Here is a 22,196-nt window from a genome sequence, read left to right as displayed (position 1 = left end):
TGGAGGAGGGAGATTGGAAAATGTTAGAAGGAAAAAGCAAGGCAGCTTACCAAAAGGAGTCAGTTTCCTGGAATAGATAAAGTTACTAGCTGTGGGTGATCCTGGCAGATGAGTGTTGTTTTGTTTTGTTTTTTAATTGAGAAATGGGGAAGTGGTGGAGTAGAAAAACATAGTCAAGCTGTTGTCCCTATCCTGTGTGCTCTTGTGGCACTGTTTGCCTCATGTGTTTTAGTGAGGGACCTGAACTTTATTTCGGTGTGGTCAGTTCTCCCACTGGAAGGGCTGTGAGGAGTAAAAGCTTACAGAGAAGCACGAAGCATTTGAAAGCAAAACAGATAATAACTAACTGAACTTCTCAGCATTGCAGGAATCAATTTCAGAAAACAAATTCAGCAATTGAGACAGTGAGCTTTGGTTTTGTTGTTAGCTCAGTAGCTGCTTATATTTGCCCCTCTAAGAATTACCTAGGCTGTGTTCCATCCAGGTGGGTTTTGTTCAGAGATCACGGGGCCCACCACGTGAAAAGATGCAGGCATTCTGCAATGTTTGCTGTCCCGCATACCAAATAAGTAGTGTGAGATCTGGCATTCTTCACATTACTAGGACAAGCCTCCATGCTCCACTGGTGTATATTTAACAACAAATCAACCCAAGCTCTACTGAATCTTTTAAACAAAAACAATCAGCAGGCGTCTACAGAAATTGTTTTATAAAGGGTCGTATCTCATATGCTTTGTCTAACAGCTCCTTGGAGGGCAATGTATTAGTAGTGTTTCTTATGACTCTATGGGTAGTTAGAGCAGTAATACAAAGGAGAAGTGTGCTTTTTCAGGTGAGTAATAAGTTGTAGTGGCATGACGTGTAAAATGCTGCACTAGAACCTTATATAACTTCTGTTGGAGGAGGTTATTTTTAAAAAGTTAAATGCATGCCTTTTTTCAATCTATGCTTGAAAACAGCAAGCATCTCTTCCAAACTTAGCCCTAGCGGAACCATACCTTTTAAAAATAGTAAATAAATGGACAGCAGTGAAGCTCACCACCAGCAAAGGTCAACTTAACTTGAAACTGTTTTTTTAAATTAGCTTCTACATTGTGTCCTGTCTCCTTCTTAAAGTGCCCCATCTGAAAAGGATAGAGTACAATAAAGCTGCTTGTGTGACAGTGTCACACAAAAAAAAAAGACGAAATAAGTACATGGGGATGTAGAGAGTCTAAATTCAGTAGTTAGTACATTTTGAGCTGAGGTGAAAGAATATAGTCATTGTTTTTGTGGTACCTGGTGTGAACATCATGTTATGCTGTTTGTGGAATCTTGGAAGACAGCAAGCTGTCCTTGTTTTTGTTTTAGTTTTTTTCCTGGTTATTTATTATAAGTAAAGTTTCCTTTACCTCATTGGTTTAAAAACAGATTATGTGTTTGTTACATAACTGCTTAACTGCTTTTTAGCATAATTCCTTTTTTTTTTTTTTTTTTTTTTTTTATAACTTCTTAGGGTTCTTAAATTGTTTTTAGGCTCACAAAAGAAACTTCGGTTAGATTCCAATTTCCTCTTAGGAGAAGCTTCACAGAAATTATGATTTCAGAGGACCCTATAGTGATTAGGAATGCTACCTGCCAGTATTTACTAATTCTTTAAGGTTTGTACTTTATAGGTACAATAAATATCTGTCTTCCTGGCTAGCAAAAAGAAGGACTAAATTTAGTGTTAGGATTGCCCCTGGTTATAAAACGTTTTTTCTTGAAAGATTTATTCTGAGCACTGGGGGGGGGGGGGGGGGAAACAACAAAACAGAACCACCACCACCAACAAAAACAACACCTGTATATATAAAAGACTAGTCAAACTATGCCAGAGATAAAATGTGGACATTATGTTAGGTAGTACTTTATTGGATCATTCTTCATTTTTTTCCCCAGTAGTTGGTTTCAGGTATCAAAATATTCCCTTGTTAGATACCTTTTCAAATCTTTCAAACAAGAACTTGAACTTAAATTAGGTTTTCCCTTGTTTCATTAAACAGCAAGCTAGACAGGATCTGGCTCAGGTCTTAGCTAAAAGGAACATGCTCAAAAATATTGCTGACTCATCTTGTGTTTTGCTTGCAGATACATCCGGTTATATGGGAGAAAATTCAGCAAAGAAGATCATGTGCTTTTTATCAAACTGCTGTATGAGTTGGTAACAATTCCAAAACTGGAAATCAGCATGATGCAAGGATTTGCACGCCTGTTAATAAACCTGTTAAAGTAAGTACAGGTTTCTGATGACTACTGAAATTTTCTTCTCTAAGTAGTTGATCACTTCACTTTCCGCATGTTGTTACATACTTCAGTGCAATAGTATGTTCTGTTACAGGTTACTTCACTTAATCTACCCTGCACAGGTGATCTTGATTAGAAAGTTTGAAAGGGGAAAGGTGTCTACATAATGCAAAGCTTTACGTGTGGTTTTGACAGTGAAAGAATGTCAGCTTTTCAATATTAGGAAAAGGAATTACCCCAGAGAGCTAAGAGTTAAGGCTGAATCCCAAGCAGGGAGGAGGTGAAGACTGTCTCACAACTTGATATGCTTATTTCACTTAGTCAGACTTCCGTTGAAGATGTTGACAGCTTGAGGTCATTCAGAAATTCTGTAAGTGGTTGCCTTGTAAATTCCCTGACCTTCCTGCAGTTTATGCCAAATGCTGAAGAAGAGCATGATTCAAAGCAGTATTCCTGATCTGGGGTATTTTGGTGTGCAGTAGGTCAGCGTAGATGTTTAATCCTAAAGTGCTCCTTGCTTTCTTATATTATAGGAAAAAAGAACTACTTTCCAGGGATGATTTAGAGTTACCATGGAGACCACTTCATGAAATGTTGGAAAGGATATTATACTCCAAAACAGAACATCTTGGATTAAATTGGTTTCCCAAGTAAGTTTGCATTTTAAAACCTAAGTACTTGTTATGCTTGAAAGTACAGTTACAAAGGCACTGTTAATGTCTGTCATTAGGTATACCGTAAATATTTTTGTTTATATTTCATGAAATTGATTTCAGTAAGTGCATGTGAGGCTACAATAATTGATGGCAGGATGTACATGATGTTTGTTACACTGTTCCTTTCTGAACATAATCAAGTTCACTTCTAAGTACACTGAAACAGGGTCTCCATCAACTTGTTTTCTGTCTGTGACTGTTCAAGTATTATCCCTGACTCCTTTTACTGAATAGAGGATCCCATTGCTGAAATGTGACACAAATAGAAAATATCTGTAGCTTTGTAACTTGTCACCCAGCACTTGTCTCATGGCTACATAGCCGGAAAAATAATTTTGCTAATTGTACTCTTTTGCAAAGTTGCACTATTTTGATAATTGTAGATGCTACTTTTAAGTGAGAATTCAAAAGAGCAGAGCCTTTTTCATGTGTATGCCAGCACAAGTGTCTGTGGGGGTGTTGGCTTGTCACTTTTCATTTACTGTGTGAGAAAATTGTGTAGTGGGGAGGGAGGTTAAGCTGGGACGAAACTATCGGTTGTGACGGTCTGTCTAGCTTCTAGCTTTTATTAACAGCATTACATATCAGACACTCCATCTAAAAATGCAGTGCGATTTGTTCTCATACGGTGCTTTTTGTTTTGGTGTTTTTTTCAAGTCAATTTTGAGGGGTATCTTTTTGGTGGATGTTGAGATATTTTTAAAAGCTGGGTTAATTTGATATATAGCTGATAATTTAACTACTCTTTTAATTTTTTTTTACATTCAGTTCATATCGACCAGGCTTGTCTTCACCTAAAACATTTGTGCTTAATGTATTACATAGGTGGTAAGAATGACTTTTTTTGTTCAGCTCTGGCCGATGTGTAATCTTCTGCATGTTCTGTTAGATTGTAACACCTGTCACACAGGCATAATTTTCTGTGTAAATAATTGTATTGGAAAACCGATGTTAACATTCCACCACTGTTTATGAGAATGTCGCACTGTATGTAAGCCTTTCTAATTGGGGAACAAGAGAGCGTGTGTGAAGTGGCTGATAAAGTGGCTATTCGCTAACTAATTTAACCAGCATATGTATTTTGAGGGTCAAAGGAAAGGCAGATTTTATAGTTGAATAATTAGTGTCTGAATACAGACAAAATCAGTATTTGTGTAGGAGTGCATGTCACTGTGTAAGTTTACCTTACTATTAAAAACAATGAAATCATGGAAAGTGCTTTAGCAATGAGGTAATAGGGCCTGGAAAATGACTCGGGGACAACCTTGTAGTTGTCAAGTGTGAAACCAAGCTTCTGTGTTGGCAGAGTCCATTGTGACAGTGGAAAACCATATCAGAGGGTTTCGTGAATATACAAGTTCAGAAATAGTTTAAAAGTGATATAAGTGGAAGTAGTCAACAGAGAGAAACTTTAGGATTGCAGTGGTTTTGTTTGGGGTATATTTTGCTTGTTTGTTTTTTTTTTTTTTAAATCTTTTGTTGTACTAGTCAAATACTGTTTTTTTTGACTCAGCATAATTAGAAATCCACTGGAATAATACCACTTGTGAAACTATAGCTGGATCTCTTCTCATTGTCTTAATTATAACTCTAATAATGGAATGTCTGCTGTAGGGTTAGAACATCACTTCAGGCCTGAATCCTTCCTGAAAATTTGAAAATGATGCTTTTGCTGCTTTTTGATAATATAAGAGTCAACAGTGTAGGTTTGTATTTTATTGCTTTAACTGAAGCATGTTTCTCTTTGAAAGTGCAGAAAAAATAGATTTACAAATTAATATGGTGATGTCCTTCCTAAATGAGGAAAACAGTTGTGTGGTGCCAAAATGATGAGTAGTGTTAGGGTTATGGTGGTGTTGGCTGTTTTTGATGTATCCCTTTGATGAGGTGTAATAACGTGATAATCCTTCACATAACAAAGAGAAACTAAAGGCAAAGAAAACTGAAAGGGAGGAGGAGTTTTCCTTTATCATTAAATAAACTGCTTCAGTAATTAATAGGCTAATATAATAGTATACCTACCAGCATAAGTTACTTCGTTATATTTGTTTTAGAAAGGTTTTAATGCCTTTTCCAAATGGTCAGGGTTAAATAGTTGAGCAGGAACAGGAGGACAAACTGTAGTGGGCTGTGGATCCAATCCAAGGTGCTTTATGTATGGAACTGTTTGCTGTTGGGCTCTCTTAACCCTTGGCTAAGTTCAGTGGTACAGCTGTGTGCAGAAATTTGCTAGTGTGATAAATGCAGATATTTTTGAACAATTCTGCAATAATGGGTATGCAGAAAGTCTAACCAGAAGGGGAACAGAAGCCACTTAACCACTGCTACAAGGCTTGAGAGAGTTGGTTCAAAGTGATAATGAAAACAGCAACCAGCGGTGTCTTGTCCTTCACAGCTATGTTGTCTTGTCCTTTTCTAACTAGTTGTCGTCAAAGTGGGGTCTTACAAGGTATCTTCTGTAGTTGGCCTGTGGTTTAACTGCATCTTGGATGGAAGCTTCTTCACATATGAAATTGTTTGCTGTTTGGTTTTTGTTTTTTTATAGCTTCCATTCTAAATTTGTGATCAGGAGGGGAAAGCCCTTCCAGTCTTCCTCTTTTGCTCTCTTTCACTCACAGATGCTAAGATTGGATTTCGAACTTGTGTCCTTGAAAGGCTTGTTGCTCTCCAGCCATTAGTATTTGTATCTTAAAATTCTTCTGTCCTTCAGATTCTCTGCAGCAATAGTCTGCTTCAGTACAACGTGATAGTATGGGAATATTTGTTTTGTCACAGAAACAATTTTCATGTTGACCTTTAGTGCTCTTCAGGAATGTTGCTGGTTCGTGCTTTATCTACTCTTGGAACCTGTTTCCTAACTCTTTCAAGAATGTATTCTCTTTAACCCAGAATCTTTATGACCTTCTTCTGGAGTTTATCTTATTTTTGTTTAATGAATGGTTGGTCATTCATCTTTGCATCTTGGAAGCAGTCAGTAAGCTCAGTTGTCATTCTAGCAGAGATAAGATTTACTTTGTCACTGGTGGATAAAACGTCCAGAATTTTGCAACTTCAAGAGTGCTGCTTCAACTGAAGTAGTGTTATGAGGGCTGGGTGGGCTTTTGCTGGCTTGCAGTGGATGTTGAGGTGTTGGAGGGATTCTTTGCACACAGACACCCACCCATCCCCAACTGCTCTAGAAATGGTGGTTTATTTTATATTTCACCTCACTTGTTTGGGATCAGTTTCATTTGTGTAGGACTAGAGAGAGTGTGTGCATGCTCTGTATTTGTGTGTCTTGAAATTACTGATCTGAACTGATCTTGGGTGAGAGTCTAAAGATGATAAATTTGAATCATCTTTATTCTGATCAGAATAGCATTTCTGTAGCTTAGTTTGTGATGGTGACCTAAAGAATGCATTTTTTTATACTAAGAGCACATAAATTGTGTAAGAAATTCTTTTGCTAGAAATTGTGTTCAGGGAATGATCTTTGGTGAAAGCAGAATTTAGTCTTGAGCCCGTCTTGTAGTAAACAGTAGACTTTACAAACCTAAAAATTGGCAGCCTTTACAGTTCCATTGATTTCTTCCTTCTGCCTTCCTTATTCTTTGCGATTATTCTGAATTCTTTGGGTTTTTTTCAAATGGTTTGACGACATCCTGTGGCAATTCATGTTAAAATGATTTCTCAAATTAAGTGACTCTAATTCTATAATAAGCTTTATTGCTATGAGTGAAATGCTTAAAATGAGCTGTTAAGTGCGAGGGGAATGTAATGAAATAACTACTGATTTGCAGATACTTCTTTCTTAGAACCTCTGAACAAAAACAACAAAAAAACAAATTGAAAAGGTCAGATACGGTGTTTAGAATCTAAAAATAATTTTCTGAATTCTATTGCTTTTATCCTATAAATATTTAAGATATAATATTTATTTAAGAAGATAACTTGCTTTGCTGGTTTTTCATAGATAAAATGCAGGATATTGCTTCTAAGAAATATTTTTTTACTCTTTAGTTAAAATGCAGTGAATATTAGAGTGGTATACGAAAAGTAGAACCAGGAGTATAGGAGAGCAGTTCCACTCTGTCTAATTAGGTCTGCCTCGGAGGTGATAGCTACTGCATGTTCACTGAAGACATCTAATTGCATCAACATTATCTTAAACTCTTAAGAAAAATCAACAAATGGTTCTTTTATTTTATGCTGTCCTAGAAATTTGGTAATGTAGTATCCTTAATATCTCCTTTCTTGTTTCAGTTCTGTAGAAAGTGTTCTAAAAACGCTTGTGAAGAGCTGCAGACCGTGAGTAACTGTTGTTTTTTTTGAGCCAGTATCTTTAATATTACTTTTAGAGAGGAAAGAAAAGTGTTTTAAAAAGCAAACAAGTGTGGAACACTATTAGCCATTCTTTACCTGCTGTTCTTGCTGCAGGTTGAAGATGTCTGGGGCGGAGAGTAGAGGCTTTTCTGTTTTACTGAGGTTGAAGCTGATCAATGCATCAGGTTTATAGGTTGCTTAAAGTAGAAAACAGTGATGGGCATATTCAGTGTTGTAATGTGTAAGTGCCTTAGAATAATGTTTTTTTGTTAATAGCCTTGGTTGAAAACCCATTAACAGTAGCTAATTAAGCTAGGATATCACTTGATAAGGCCACCATTGCTTTCCATCTTTTGTACTGTAATATGTGCAGAGAATGTGTGCGCCTGAACCAGTTCAATTCAGTTTGTTGGCAGTTTAAGATACTGCAGAGCTGTAGAGAAGAAATTTTAAATCTTTCATTGTGTCATCCTTGATCTGAAATTGTATTTTGTGAAGTTTAAGTGGGGTTGAGGAGTACCTACCTATTGTCCCTGGGTACCTGGGTTTAGAGTAAAAGTAAGATTTGTGACAAATGGCTAGATAGGTATAAATGTTTAAAAAACCAAATAAATAAAAATTCACACGTGCCCACTCCAACTTCAAAGCTAAGTCTGTATGTTCAATGGTTGCCTTGCATTCAGATATTTTCCAGAAGATGCCACTGCAGAGATGCTAGATGAATGGCGGCCTTTAATGTGCCCATTTGATGTTACCATGCAAAAGGCTATTACCTACTTTGAACTCTTTCTACCTACTACCCTTCCTCCTGAACTTCACCATAAAGGTTTCAGGTAAGTGTAACTGAATGTCTCTTGGTGTAACGTTTTGCTATAAAAAGCAGTGTTCATCTCCTACAGGATAACATTCAAGTCAGGTAAATCAGATCATGTGGTGTTTCCTTTAAGTGTATGTATCTTGCATTCATGTTGTAATTGAATTTGGTATTTGAAAACAACAGAAATGGAAATAACCACGTGCATCAGAACAGCTATTCATTTTCAAACGTACAGGTTCTGTAAATTTTGGATCAGTATTCTTGTATCTTGTAAATCAGTATTAAAAATTTCAGGTTTTAGCTTTTGTGGTGGAGCAGTGCTTTTTTAGAATGCTTTCAGAATTGTTCTCCATGTTAGAGATCAAAATTACTGGGAACTTCTCAGTTCTTCCTGTTTCTATTTGAGCATAAAATTAGTGATGACACAAATGTCTGCAGCCTGGTCACCAGTAAAATGAATAGTGGCTTTTAGCAGCATTTTTGGAAGGAGTTCAAGACAAATTCTGTCAGCATTCTCCTCCTCTAAAAGTAACCTGGGGACACCCAGTGCCTGTTTCCTGAAAACTTGAAAGGAGGAGGTAAATATAGTTTAGGAACATTAATGTAAGCAAAGAAAGGGTGTGGAAGATTTTGTATCCTTTGCTTCAGCTGCATTAAGAATAGAAACTAATGAAAGTTGTAACCATCAGGCAATAGAGACAGATTTTAGATTTTAAACAAGAAGGAAATGAAGTGTGATTTGTTTTCATCCAGTTTACCTGTGCTGGGATGGCACTATATATTGACATGGTCAGGCTGAAGTATAGATAAGGAAATGCCTGGTGAGATTGTTGTGTGGAAGGGGGGAATTAAAAAAGAATAAGAGGAGGAGACCTAAAAGAATGGGAGGATGCTATGGGAGATGAAGAGATACAAGCATGTCTGATTGCTGTTTGTGTTGAATGACTTGGGGGGCACGTGAGTTCCTGAGACCACCCGACAAAGTGAGTGAAATGTCCAGTGGAGGAGTTGCTTTCACAACATTGAAATTATTTTGATTGTTCTCTTGCAGGCTTTGGTTTGATGAATTTATAGGCCTTTGGGTGTCAGTTCAAAATCTTCCCCAGTGGGAAGGGGTAAGTATTTATTATTTATCCTTGATAGAAGAGATACATTTAAAAATTCCTACAGTGTGCTATCAAGTCAAACGTTGATAGTGTGGATTTTTTTCTTCGTGCTTTAACTACTACAACAAGGCTGAGTTGGTAATTTCATGATTGTTGGCAAGAAGTTATTGAATGAATAAATGAGATGACAATTGTGCTTGGTGAGCTTAGTTTAATGGCCTTCTCAGGCAGCTTTACTTTGTCTTGGGAATGCTGGCATTTTCGACTGCCTGTTAATGCTTACGATGATGCACAGTGCTATTGTGATTCCTGTAATATACAGTTCTGTAAAATAGCATCTTAAAACTTAGTACATCCTTTGCTACCCCTAATTTTTAATTAGATTTTTCTTTCAACGATAGCTCATGTGTACAGTCACTCTGTGGCTGTTCCCTCTGTTACGATGGGATGCTCTGTTTGCTTTTTCCAGCATCTTTGGACAGTACACTTGTATTACTTTCCTTAGTTTAAGTAGGCATATACATAACACATTTATTCACAGCTTTTATTCGCAGCTCTGCCTTGAATTTGTGTTGAAGTCTTTTGGTCACCAGGTGGTGTTGAGCTTCCTTGCTTGTTCTTGTCTCTGTTACCCACAGTTTTCTATAGCTTCACTGGAGGTAGCATTCCATTTCTGTGCTACGCTGGTGATTGAATCCTTTCATATTAACCACACACTGTTTGTATGGCAAAGACTCGCTCAAAACAGGTGCCTGACTACTGATTCAGGTCTTACGCTCATGGTGAGGGCGCAAAAATGCTCTTTTAAAAAAAGGAAAAAGACAAATAGGCTTCATATTCAGGCTGACAGACTCTAAAATTGGTATAATTGCCATACCAATATGAAGTGTTTTTAAAGAGTCTGTTTTAATCTTCAGTTATCAAACTTCGAAGAAATCTCTCACAGGTTAGTTTCTTCCTCAGCTTTGCTGCAGGGGACTGCAGTGAGTTGTCATCTTTATTTTAGATCCAATAAAGAACCTCTACTCCCCTTGGCCAAAACTACTGTTGGGCTGTATCTGTCTGGCTTACTGTGTGCATCTCATGACCATATAAAAACTTTGGAAATGAGAGAAAATCTCGTTGAGATGACACAACCAGCAGCTTAGGTGCTGTTGGTGTCAGCTAACCTGTGCCTTGACTTTCCTGCAGTGAAACTTGGCAAATTACCAGCTTTTTTTTTTTTTTTTTTTTTCCATGCTCGGTGTGAACATAAGCTCATTGACCATCTGTCTCTTTTGACTAATCTCTGCCTGCATACTCCAGGAGGACTTGTGTGTGTTTGGAGAAAACTAATTTCCAAAATAGCATTGAATGTGGCCTTTGTAGCCCATTCTGTTTCTGGCAATTTTTGTGTGAAAAGGCTGGTGCAGAAGTCTACCTAGCTGGAGTTGTGTTTCATCATAGATGGAGAAAGGCAGTCTTTGTTGAAACAATTGGCAATTTTCCAGATTTGGACAAGGATGATTGCCAAAGTTTTACTTTTATTTTATGCTGTCTGTATACACTTTCGTGTCTTCCTGATAGCTATCCAAAAAAAGTACAATTCTGTCTACTCTTTCTGACAGTAAGATGACAGCCTGTACTTTTAGTAGTGTCATTTAGCTTGTTTCTGCCAACTGGTCTTCTTAGAACCATCAACACTCTTCTCGTAAGTAAGCAGTTGTCTGTGATATTCTTCCCCTCTTCCACTGACTTCTGACAGTTTGCTCAGAAGGCACAAAATTTTATTTTTTCCCCAGAGCTGTTACTTCGTTTCCTTTCCTGTCTTGTCCACCTTTTCAGGGCAAGCTTGCTCATTTCATCAGGCTTGGATGTAGATAATTAGACATGTGTTCTGACTGTGCAATCCACTTTAAGCCTCTGTCTGCTGCAAGCTTTTTCTCAGCTTGCTTTGGCAGGAGTTGGATTTGCTGTTTAAAGGGAAGCCACAGAATCAGTTGCCTTTGTACATGGGAAGGGTATTTTTCAGTGGGTATTTCCTTGTGTCAAACAAAAAGGTAGATTATTTTTAAAAATGTAACATTTAGGAAAGGTACATCTCAGTTACCTCTTTTTTCCCTGCTTTGTAAGGGCTTAAAAAATGAGTTGGACTCCTGAAAGTAGGAATTGCCTGCAAATACATTATGAAACGTGGTTTTAGTGACTCCTGATAGACTGAAATCTCCCTTTACAAATGTTGTACTGCCATGGGTTGCTTTTATCTTGTGTCTGTAAGGCAAGTTGAAGGGATTTGTGCATCTTTTGTAGTAATATATTCTAATGAATGTTTCCTTCTTTTACCTGTGGTTTCAGCATCTAGTAAATCTTTTTGCTCGCTTGGCCACTGACAACATAGGGTACATTGACTGGGATCCATATGTACCAAAGGTAATGTTTTTAATTTTATTAAATTATTTTGTTTACTTTGAGATAAGTCTTACTATGCAAAGGATAATACATATTCTCTGGATGGGTCTTGTACTGCAGCTTTTCCAATGAGGTATGTTCATCTTAAGACCTAATGTGAACTTCAAGAATTTCAACTGTCCTTTTGTAACAGAAAGTATTGGAAGTTGATACTGTTAGTGCTTCACTTAAAACCAGACTGAAGAAACAAAGTACCTTACTATACAAGTTCTCTCTGAATGTATAATTAATACCATGATTTTGTGGAAATAAGCCTTAAGGATATTCTTTTGATAAATGCTACGTATATAACCTTTGAATCTTTCAGCTTATGGATTTTTAAAGATGTTCGTAGCAGTTGTATTGTGAGGGGTATGGAAAACACAAAATGAAAAAAGATGCTTTCTTTATTTTGTCTAACATGTAAGGGAGAAATGGATGGAAAACAGATTTTCTTCAACCTTTTCTTTTGTCCTGCATGTGCCTTTTCTTCAGCAATGTGAGAAGGAGAGAGTATGAATTGTTTGAAATTGTTTCAGGCTGTGAATGTATAATTTTAGTTCTCTAATGCTACGAATTTGAATATTAGACTTTGAGTTTTTCTAAAGTCAAAGAATTAAAATATGTCTTTCTGTAAAAATGTCCTGTCCTAGTCTCAGTCCTGAGAGTTGAAATTGTCTGCTCCTAATATGTGTAGTTCTCTGCCCAGAAAATATTTGTTCTAAGCAGGTAAATAGGACCAAGTTCTGCAGGAGCAATTTGCTATAGGAACATTCTAAGCTGTTACTATTTTATGGTGGGTTTATAGTAAGCAATTTTAAAAATTCTTATTTACAGATTTTTACCAGAATTTTGAGGAGTTTAAATCTTCCAGTGGGAAGTAATCAAGTTGTTGTTCCAAGATTCCTAACAAATGCTTATGATGTAGGACACGCAGTAATGTGGATCACGGCCATGATGGTTAGTAACTTTTTTCGTAAAGTATAACAAAAACTATTAATGCAAACCTCTGAGCAAGTATGCATGTAAAACGGATGTGTGTTATGTTTAGTTCACTGCAGAAGTGTGTTTTTAGGCTACCTTTTGCCCAAGGTTTGTTTTAGAACTTATTTCACTGTTGGTTTTGGAATGAGGAGGAAAGGTTTATCTCACAGCTGCTGTCTGTGCCATTTTGGAAATGAAGAGTCAGCTACAAATATCACTGCAGACTCACACCGTTAAGACCCACCTACCAACTGAATCACCCCTTTTTAGAGTGAACCTCATCAGATTGGATGGATCTTGCTTACCTAGTGCTGAGTTGGGGGTGGGTGTTGCACACGTGATTTTGATGCTTTGAAATATGGTTGTGGTGAGTGAGTAGTCACTTGTGCCTTGTACTACTGTGTGTTATATTTTCATTTCATCTTGGTCTGTGTAATAAAGTCATGTGTTTTATTTTGCACAGGGTGGACCAAGTAAATTAGTGCAGAAGCATTTGTCCGGATTGTTCAATAGCATTGCTTCTTTTTACCATCCTTCAAATAATGGGCGCTGGCTGGTGAGTTTTTTGCATGTCAAGACAGTAACTTTGCCTTTAACGTCAGCAAAATTGTCAAATGAGATGTGTTGATAGAGGCATTATGTGCTCTAATAGCCAGTTTGTATGTTGGTTGCATAGTATTTTGAGGCTTTAATGTTCAAGTTGTCATCATACTGTGATGCAGTTTACTTCTATTCTGATATCAGGACCACAGCTAATGGGAATATCTTCAACTCATCTAAACTCTAAGTGCAGTTTAGAAATGCAAAACTAGACATCTAATTCACATATCACTAAGAAAAGTGAATATAATACAGCTTCAGTCTTACTTGCGTAATGTAGGTAGAACTGAATACCCTTTCATATTCTTGATCTGTGATTTCCAAGCTACTAAAATCTGGTTTTGATTAACCAAAACCAAAAGGATTTTTATTGCATATCTAGTCTGATGAAGCCTGCCTTTTGCTGGTGTAGTCTTCTGCTAGAGAATGTAAGAATATTCGTGTGATAGCTGGTAGAAAATATAGATTTAAATGACTGGACTTGTCTAAGCAATGTCAAAGGAGCTGTCTGGTTCTAGAGTAGGATATTTGCTTACATCTGAATGAGCAGAGAATGCTCTCAGATGCCTTAATTACTGGTAAATAATCGTGATTCTTGACTGTGTACTTTAAACATGTTTCTCATAACTTTTTTTAATGCGAGGCATAGTGTTCACAGCATAATTTTTAACATTTTGTGAACTGAAGTTTAATGACTTTATGAACCTTGTATTTTAGAGTGCTTGTGAGTTTTCATGTATTGTAGCTGGGTAGCTTCAAAATACCAATTTGTTATTAATTGTGTGTTGAACAGTTAGCAGCTTGGGTTCTGCTACTGCCAAATAACTGAATAACATTTCTCGTATATTCAACAGAACAAACTGATGAAACTACTTCAAAGGTTACCCAGTGGTGTTGTCAGAAGGCTGCACCGTGAGCGCTACAAGAAAACAACCTGGTTAACTCCTGTGCCTGATAGTCATAAACTTACTGATCAGGATGTTACAGACTTTGTAGAATGCATTATTCAACCTGTTCTTCTAGCTATGTTTAGTAAAACTGGAAGTCTGGAGGCTGCTCAAGCTCTGCAGAACCTTGCACTGATGCGTCCTGAGTTAGTAATTCCACCTGTACTTGAGAAGTAAGTTCCCCGCTCCCTTCCTAACAACAAATACTCAAAGTACTCAGATGACAAGCAATTTTCTTGCTGCAAATGAATACTTGCAGCGAGGGGAATTGCTAAAGTAAGACTAATATGTAATACTGGGCAATCACCTGAGGGAGTGTGGGAGGACTATGTTTTCTGGTTTTGTTTGTTTATTTTTAAAACACCTGGCTAATCGTATAGTTCTGGGAGCTGTCAATAACTTGTGCAATATAGGGTAGACCTCAGGTTGTTTGCATTTTGGTTATCGTTTTGTCATTTTGATAAGGGATGGATTGGTTTAAAAAGCAACTTTGTACTGTTTATTCATGAGCCACGTTGTGCCTTCTCATCTGCTTTCTGTTTGGGCCAAATACAAATGGTGGTATTGCATGTCTGTGTAGTGAGTGTGCTCTGCACTTCTGTTCTGTGTCAGAGTACGCATATTACAGATTGTTTAAAATTAATGTTGTTGCTTTTGACTTCATAAGCAAATCGCTGCAGTATGTGTCCATATAAAATACTTGGTTTATACTATTGCTAATGCCTTGGTGCCTGAAATTCCAAAAAACTAATTCCTTCCTGCCCCCAGTGCTTTCCCTCAGTGCTGCCCCCAGACAGCTTTCTTCCTAGTCCCTGTCCATGTTCCCCTTCCAGAGCAGTCCTTTACAACTTGTGTTTGTAAAACCAGTGGATAAATTAATTTGTCTTGAGAAAAGCCCTTCCTGGGTTCCATACCTTACTGACTCAGCTGTTTATAGAATCTTGATAAATCTGCTCTTGCATGAAAATATTCAAGCATAACATTTCTGACAAGGACAGCAGCAGACGTCAGTATTAGGTATGACTACTGTGTCTGTTTTGAGAGCAGACTGAACTTCTGCTCAGTAGATAAAGCTATCACTGGTATGTTTGCCTTGGCTACAATTCAAAAATCATTTTGTTGAGGAGATGTCAGTCCTTTGTGCTTGGATGTAGGGCAGGGGTAGCACTGACTCTTGTTTGAACCCTAGGAACTCTAGGAAATGTTACACAGTTTTCAGAAAAGTACGTAGTATAAAAAACAGGTTTAGAAATGCCAGTAACTTAAGAGGTTTTAAAATTAAAAAATGGCCTTTGTAACATAAAGCAATGTATCTCTCCACTGTTCAAAGGCAGTTGAGACAAGTTTTCATACTTGTCACAAGAACTTTACACTTGTATATACATAGCTTGCATCAGTTCATGCAGGTGCTGCTAATAATGTAATGATAAAAGTTCTATAGTAAGAAATGCCCTTTTGTTGCTAATCCACCATAAGTTCGTCCATAAAAGCTGAAACAAGAAGCAAGTCACAGCTTTGAATCTAAAAGTCCATGGAGTTACTCATTTCCATGCCACAACTGCTAACAAATGACTTGATCCTGAATTTGTGGAAGCAGCACTTTCTAATAAAGCAATGTTAAGTTCATTGGAGAAAAGATTGCCAAAAACAGTTCTGAACCATTGATAAGCCTTTTTTTTCCTTGCAGAAATTTTGTACCCTTACTGTAGAAAATAATATATTCACTTTTCTTTGAAAGCTTCATAAACAGTGTTGGTCCTAATATGATTGTTCTTGAACCTTGTAGAACGTATCCTGCACTTGAAACATTGACAGAACCTCATCAGCTCACCGCTACTTTAAGCTGTGTAATTGGAGTAGCTCGTAGTCTTGTATCTGGGGGGAAGTGGTTTCCTGAAGGGCCAACACACATGCTACCTCTGCTGATGAGAGCGTTGCCTGGGGTGGATCCAAATGACTTCAGCAAATGCATGGTGAGTGTACAGATCTTACCTCCTCTTAGAATATAGTTAGCTAATTGGTTTGCTCTGAAGGCTCTCAAGAAAGCAAGTAAAACCTCATGTTGTTTTTTTTTTTTGTTTGTTTGTTTTTTTAATTAATTAGGTATTCTAAAACCTGTAGCAAATATTCCTTGCCTCTAAAAAGAAATAGAATTACTTGTTATTTATTGGTAGGTTTTTGCTAAATTAGGTCCCAGAAACCCACACCTTCAGGAATGAATTTTCATTGAGTGTTCAAGCAATTTAAACATAAGTCTTTTTTAACTTCAAAATTCAGCACAAAATAAGTGTTGCTTTGCACTTATTTTTATTACAGAAAATAGTTTTTTGTATAGTTCCAACTTCATCCAGCTTTTTATCTGAAATCAGAAATAATTATTGAAGTTTTGGGGCGGATTTTTTTAATGATTTGCTTTAGCTGCCGTATTTTAATTGGGAAAGTTTTTTAACGTGTAGAATGCAGTAGCATTTATTAAAGAGCTGTTTGCAACTCTCAACAGATCACATTCCAGTTTATTGCAACATTTTCTACTTTGGTGCCTTTAGTAGATTGTTCATCTGTGTTGCAAGAAAGGGATGATCTCACAGAGGTAAGAGCACTGCGTAGTTATAAAACAAAACCATAACCTACAGATTTCATCTTATTTTCTAGCAATGTAATTTTTATCTTCAGAACTGTGATGTGTTTGCTACAATCTTTTTGCATGTATTGCAGTTTTGTTTAACGTACCTTCACAAAAATACTAAAGCGTATGGATAACGTTTGCTTCTGGTCAGTGACATAAAGCTGACATCGGCATATGAGTTGGGACACATTCTTAGCACTGCTTGTTAGTGACAGATTGTTGTAGAGATGTGTTAAATTCAAACAGTTTAATATTTTTATGTCAAAACTCAGCTGTGGAAGGCTATGTGCAGTATAAAATGACTCAGAGCTCACCCTGTTTTGAGAAGGACGTTGGACAGGATGGTCTCCAGAAGTCACTTGCCAACTAAATTTTTCTGAGACTAATAGAATAGCATCTTTGTTAATGTTATGTTTTTGAGGATTCTTATCACTATAAAACTTCCTCCATTAAGTGAGGGAGGGAAGACAGGTGACTACAGAATTGTTATAAGATGTACATCATTTCCAATTCAAAACTAGTCCAACTTAGGGTAGGTTAAAAGGTAACTAATTGGTTGTCTAGGAGACTGGGAGGAATTTGTTGTTGAAAATATAAGTGTAAAAAATAATGGGATGTCCCTTCTGTTTGTATTTGTTTTTCAGAAAGCTAGCACACTCTTGAACTTCTAAGGGCTGTTTTCCTAGTTTGGGAAACAATTTCAAAATACCTGCACCTCTTTAAAATGTTCCTGCAGTCATGCTTCTCTTTTCCGAGTATGATGTTGTTGCTCTCCCTTCAGATGCTTCTTAATCTTTTCTGATTAAGAAATAACAACATCATTAGACAAGTGTTTTTCTGCTTTTGATCTAGCAGTTCAAACGCAGATGGTGAAACTATATCTGGCACGCTATAAATGGGGCAGCACCAGTGCTCCATGGTAGTTGGAACTGCCATGCAGAATATCTTGTCCACTGCTAGGAGATGCTTGTAGTTCACAGAACAGCTAATAGGTGCCTGTTTTGATTTTTCACAAACCTACTGGAATTAAGTTGATTTTCTTGACTTGGGGCTGCAGCACTTACACTAGCAGAAGAGTTTGTATGATGAATGAGTAATGTAAATATGTTGGCAGAGCCAAGTCTGCCACCACAGCTGGCACACTGGCATCCTGCTGGAGAGGAAGATCAGTAGTAAGGCTAAAGGTTGTATCTATGGAGACAGACCCTGGTTTCATCCTGAGAGGTTATTTGGCTAAAGATCAAGGCCAGGAAGTTTGATAGCACAGTGTAAAGAAAACACAGTAATTGTTTCATGTGACGTACTTGAGACTATGCAAATTCTGTTTGGTGGGAAATGTAGTGTGGTCTATATCAACTAAAATTTGTAAGTGTTCTTGAAGTAATTAGTATAGGAAATACACTTGATACTATGTGTCTCTAAGAAGAGCTAACCTTCTGTGCTTCTTTTGCATTGGAAAATTGTAGGTAGAAAGAGAATTGTGCTCTGCAACTGCTGAATTTGAGGATTTTGTACTACAGTTTATGGATAGGTAAGTAAGCTAAGGAAAGGTGAAAGCTTGGCATGAAAACTTTAATACAACTTCCTAGTTCTAATTGCTAAAATTGTACTTCATGTATTTTTGTAGATGTTTTGGACTTATAGAGAGCAGCACGCTAGAACAAACCAGAGAGGAGACTGAAACTGAGAAGATGACTCATCTAGAGAGTTTAGTTGAATTAGGTCTTTCTTCTACTTTCAGTACAATCCTTACTCAGTGTTCAAAAGATATATTTAAGGTATGTAAAACATGGGGCTTTTCATCCAACTTTAAGGCTTAAGTTTGTTGTGAATTGCTGGTACGTTCTGGTTCTTCCTTCCTGCATTGTCCTGTTGTGAACTTCCATGCTTTAGCAAGGAAGGAGCTGGGAGGAATGTTTAGGGCTTCATGTAAATTTATGGTTTCATATGCATTAATGCAGAGCTCTGAAGTACTTGATGGAGAGGAATCCATGTTTTTACATGGATGGATACATTCCTTGTAGGTTGGGTTAACACTATTCCATTTAGATCTATACTACATTTAGTATGTATTTGGATATGTTGCTTTGTACATTTTGACATTTGCATTGGACACTTGAGTACAATTTTGGTTGCAATCTTCTCATTAACACGTTGTAAGTTAATTTTTTGTTGTCATTAAAGACTTGTGTTTTTTTCCCGATTGCCTGTAACTATTATAATAATGAACAAACTTCACCGTGTATAATTCAACTTGCCTTGCAAGATGGTAATGAGCCTCCTTAAAATATGCTGACTACTTAAATAGCTAATTCCCTATTTATTTGTTAACTAAGGAATGTTTTGGCTTTACTTTGCTTTCACATGTGAAATAGTAAAGTTTTCCTTTAATCAGTTTGTGACTTGTTCAGGGAAAACTGTTTTTCTCTGTAGTTTCTCAGAAGCGTTCCCAAGCTTTTATCAGTCAATGCAATGTATCTGACCTTTTTTCCCCAAAGTGAACATTTTAGAAGTAGTTTGCCTCTCCAGCTGAAGGCTGGATGTCCCGCTATATTATCTGTTAAAGCACTCTGTGTGTGCACTTCTAAACTTATGGAGGGCCTGGGGGAAAGAATATAAGCATTCTCCTTTTTTTTTATTCTCCATCTTTTTTATTCATTTTAGGTTGCCTTGGAGAAGGTTTTCAACTTCGCCATTTCAAATATATTTGAGACAAGAGTTGCTGGTCGTATGGTTGCTGATATGTGTCGAGCTGCAGTAAAAGTGAGAGAATGCTCCATTTTCACTTGATTTTTAATTTAAAAAACAAAACAAATGAGACAAATCAAAGCCAAAAAGCTCATGCCTCTACTCAAATAAAATCTTTGTCTTAGAAATACAGGTGGTTCCTAATACCATAAAAATGGGTAGTTGCATATAGGAAATGTTTCAAGAGGTTAATTGACAAAGTAGTTTTCTTAATTTCATTTATGTTAAATTTAATATTGAAGATGATTTATTAGAAGATTTTTTTTTCAGTTTGTACCCTGAATTTCATTCTTGCATCTTTTTTTTTTAAACTGGTTGTTTATGATGCTGTTTCCAGTGTCGCCCTGAGGAATCCTTGAAGCTGTTTGTACCGCACTGCTGCAGTGTCATAACTCACCTTACAGTCAGTAAGTTTATAAGATTTTTCATATTTGCTTTGTTTTGACTTAGCTTTCATTAAGCATGGAAGTAATACTGAAATTTTCCATGTTTCCTGATAAATTCATCTTATTAAGATGAATTTATGAATAATATTAATAGGAGATTATTTCTGTTCATTATTTCTTAGGAAAAATTATAAATGCAACAACTATTTATGTGTAATTTCAAGGCAGAAATTTCTCAAGCTACGAGAACACGGTTCTTTTAAAAAAAAAAAAAAAATGTGCCAGTTCCGAGTGTTTCCAGACATTCCTGAATTACTCAAAGTATTCATGTTTTTAGTTTAACTATAATAAATTTCACTTGGTTGCGGGTGAAATGAGTTGGAATTTTGTAATAGAAGGGTTGGAGTAAACTTCTTGGATGCAAGTATCTGGTTTATAATGTAGTTTGTTTGGAAAACTTCACTGCACTATAGTTACAGCAATGCTTATCGCTTGTTCCTCTAGATGATGATGTATTACGTGATGAAGAATTAGATAAGGAGCTACTTTGGAATCTTCAGCTTTTGTCAGAGGTATTGCAAAGAATATTCTCCTCATACATGTATGTCATTAAATCTTATTTAGTGATCCTGAAAGAAGAAATTAATAAATTCTAATTGTTGTTAAACTATCTGTTAATTGTTAAAATTTAAACAATTGTTAAACTAATTGTTGCATGAATTATGTTGCATAACTTTTTTTCTTCTCTAACTTTAAATGGGGCATAAGTGGATGTTGCTTCAAGAACATAAACATATGGTCTGTATGTGGAATAAAATTAAAGCATTTATTGCAATGAGTTGTTGAGGTGGAGAGAACGAAGAGGGATCAATACAGGGAAAATATCTTCTGGTAAAGATAACCTTTTTGAAATGTATCTCACTGTGTGCAAGTAACGCTAGAAAATCTTGAATGAGATCAAGAGGGGAAGTATATCAGTTCCTATGTGTTACACTATTCAATAGTGGTAGAAGTGGTAGTTCATGTGTAAACTCTGATATGAATTTGGTGTGATTTACAGAATGAAAGCTGGTACAGGATCACTTGCACAGTATAATCCTCTCTTTAGTCCTCTAGAATAAAATCCATTCTGTTTACCTTAAATGTTTATGTTTCCTATTAGATCACTCGAGTGGATGGAAAGAAGTTGCTACCATACAGGGAGCAGCTTGGGAAGATTCTGCAGCGAACCCTACATTTAACCTGTAAGCAGGGTTACATTCTGTCTTGTAACCTACTGCATCATCTTCTTCGTTCTGCTACACTTATCTACCCCACAGAGTACTGCAGTGTGCCAGGTGGCTTTGACAAGCCTCTTTCTGAATACTTTCCTATCAAGGCAAGGATTTTCATTTACTTAGGATTAGAGGATTTGACTTTCTTTTTAAAAAACAATCATACACAATATTACTTGTTTTCATTCTGAGGTTTCTGAACATAGGTAGCAGCAACGGAAAGTGTAATTGAAAGATGCTTTAAGCTTTTAAATGTATAGCAAATATCCATTTACTTAATTATATTGATAGCAAAAAATGAATACTGACTGTTTCGAGTAGTTACGTAGCATGATGTGTTAGTTTAATGGTGTGCGTTTTACAATGACTGCATGGTTATGATAAGGTAATACAAAGCAAGAGTGTCTGTTCATATTTCATAATTTGTAATATATGATGCATTAGGTTGAGACCCTAGTCAATGAAGTGCAGTGGTGTAAACTGTTAAGTTTAAGTGAACAGCAGAATTCTCCTGTTTATCTCCAAACATAAGTATCCAATCACAGGAATCATTATTGCACTGGGACAAACTTAATCTTTCATCTGCTTCTGTGGATGAGAGCTTTAGCCTTTCCTTAGTTCTTTTTGTATAAATGTGATCATCAGATATAACAAGTAATGCTGGGTACATGCAAAAGTGAGTACATCTTTGCAAAATAGTTGCAAAAAAGGAGATAACGGTACTTTCCAGGAATTTACAAGAATTTTTCTGGATTTATATCCAGCCAAAGGAATAACAAAGTTGTGTTTCAGTTAGACCAGTACAGTCCTTTGCCTTTTAGTCCTTTCAGGTATGTGTTATGTTCCAGGTATATGCAGACAATGTACTAGATTTGGAAGTTCTATTCAGTTTTATTGTTTTGTTTTTTTCTTCAGAATTGTCCTGATAACTGCTTTACAGCAGTAGCTAGTTCTTGTTTTTCATTAATAGTAAACACTTAAAATAAAATAAAATAAAA

At 36.6% G+C, this 22,196-nt stretch overlaps 1 protein-coding gene across 1 annotated transcript in view; it reads left to right on the top strand.

The window, feature by feature from the left end:
• The window catches only part of PSME4 (proteasome activator subunit 4), a 61,426-nt gene that overhangs the window by 5,279 nt on the left and 33,951 nt on the right, over positions 1-22,196 (top strand). Inside the window, 17 exon segments of the mRNA XM_032184155.1 lie at positions 2,110-2,250; positions 2,799-2,915; positions 7,224-7,268; positions 7,967-8,116; positions 9,152-9,215; positions 11,541-11,615; positions 12,471-12,593; positions 13,081-13,173; positions 14,072-14,337; positions 15,951-16,137; positions 16,665-16,754; positions 18,257-18,321; positions 18,418-18,568; positions 19,455-19,553; positions 19,876-19,945; positions 20,429-20,496; positions 21,087-21,302. Coding sequence (XP_032040046.1) covers positions 2,110-2,250; positions 2,799-2,915; positions 7,224-7,268; positions 7,967-8,116; positions 9,152-9,215; positions 11,541-11,615; positions 12,471-12,593; positions 13,081-13,173; positions 14,072-14,337; positions 15,951-16,137; positions 16,665-16,754; positions 18,257-18,321; positions 18,418-18,568; positions 19,455-19,553; positions 19,876-19,945; positions 20,429-20,496; positions 21,087-21,302 — 2,020 coding nt within the window.

The sequence above is a fragment of the Aythya fuligula genome, chromosome 3, assembly GCF_009819795.1.
Source record: "Aythya fuligula isolate bAytFul2 chromosome 3, bAytFul2.pri, whole genome shotgun sequence".
NCBI lineage: Eukaryota > Metazoa > Chordata > Aves > Anseriformes > Anatidae > Aythya > Aythya fuligula.
This window is presented reverse-complemented; position numbering and strand designations above follow the sequence as displayed.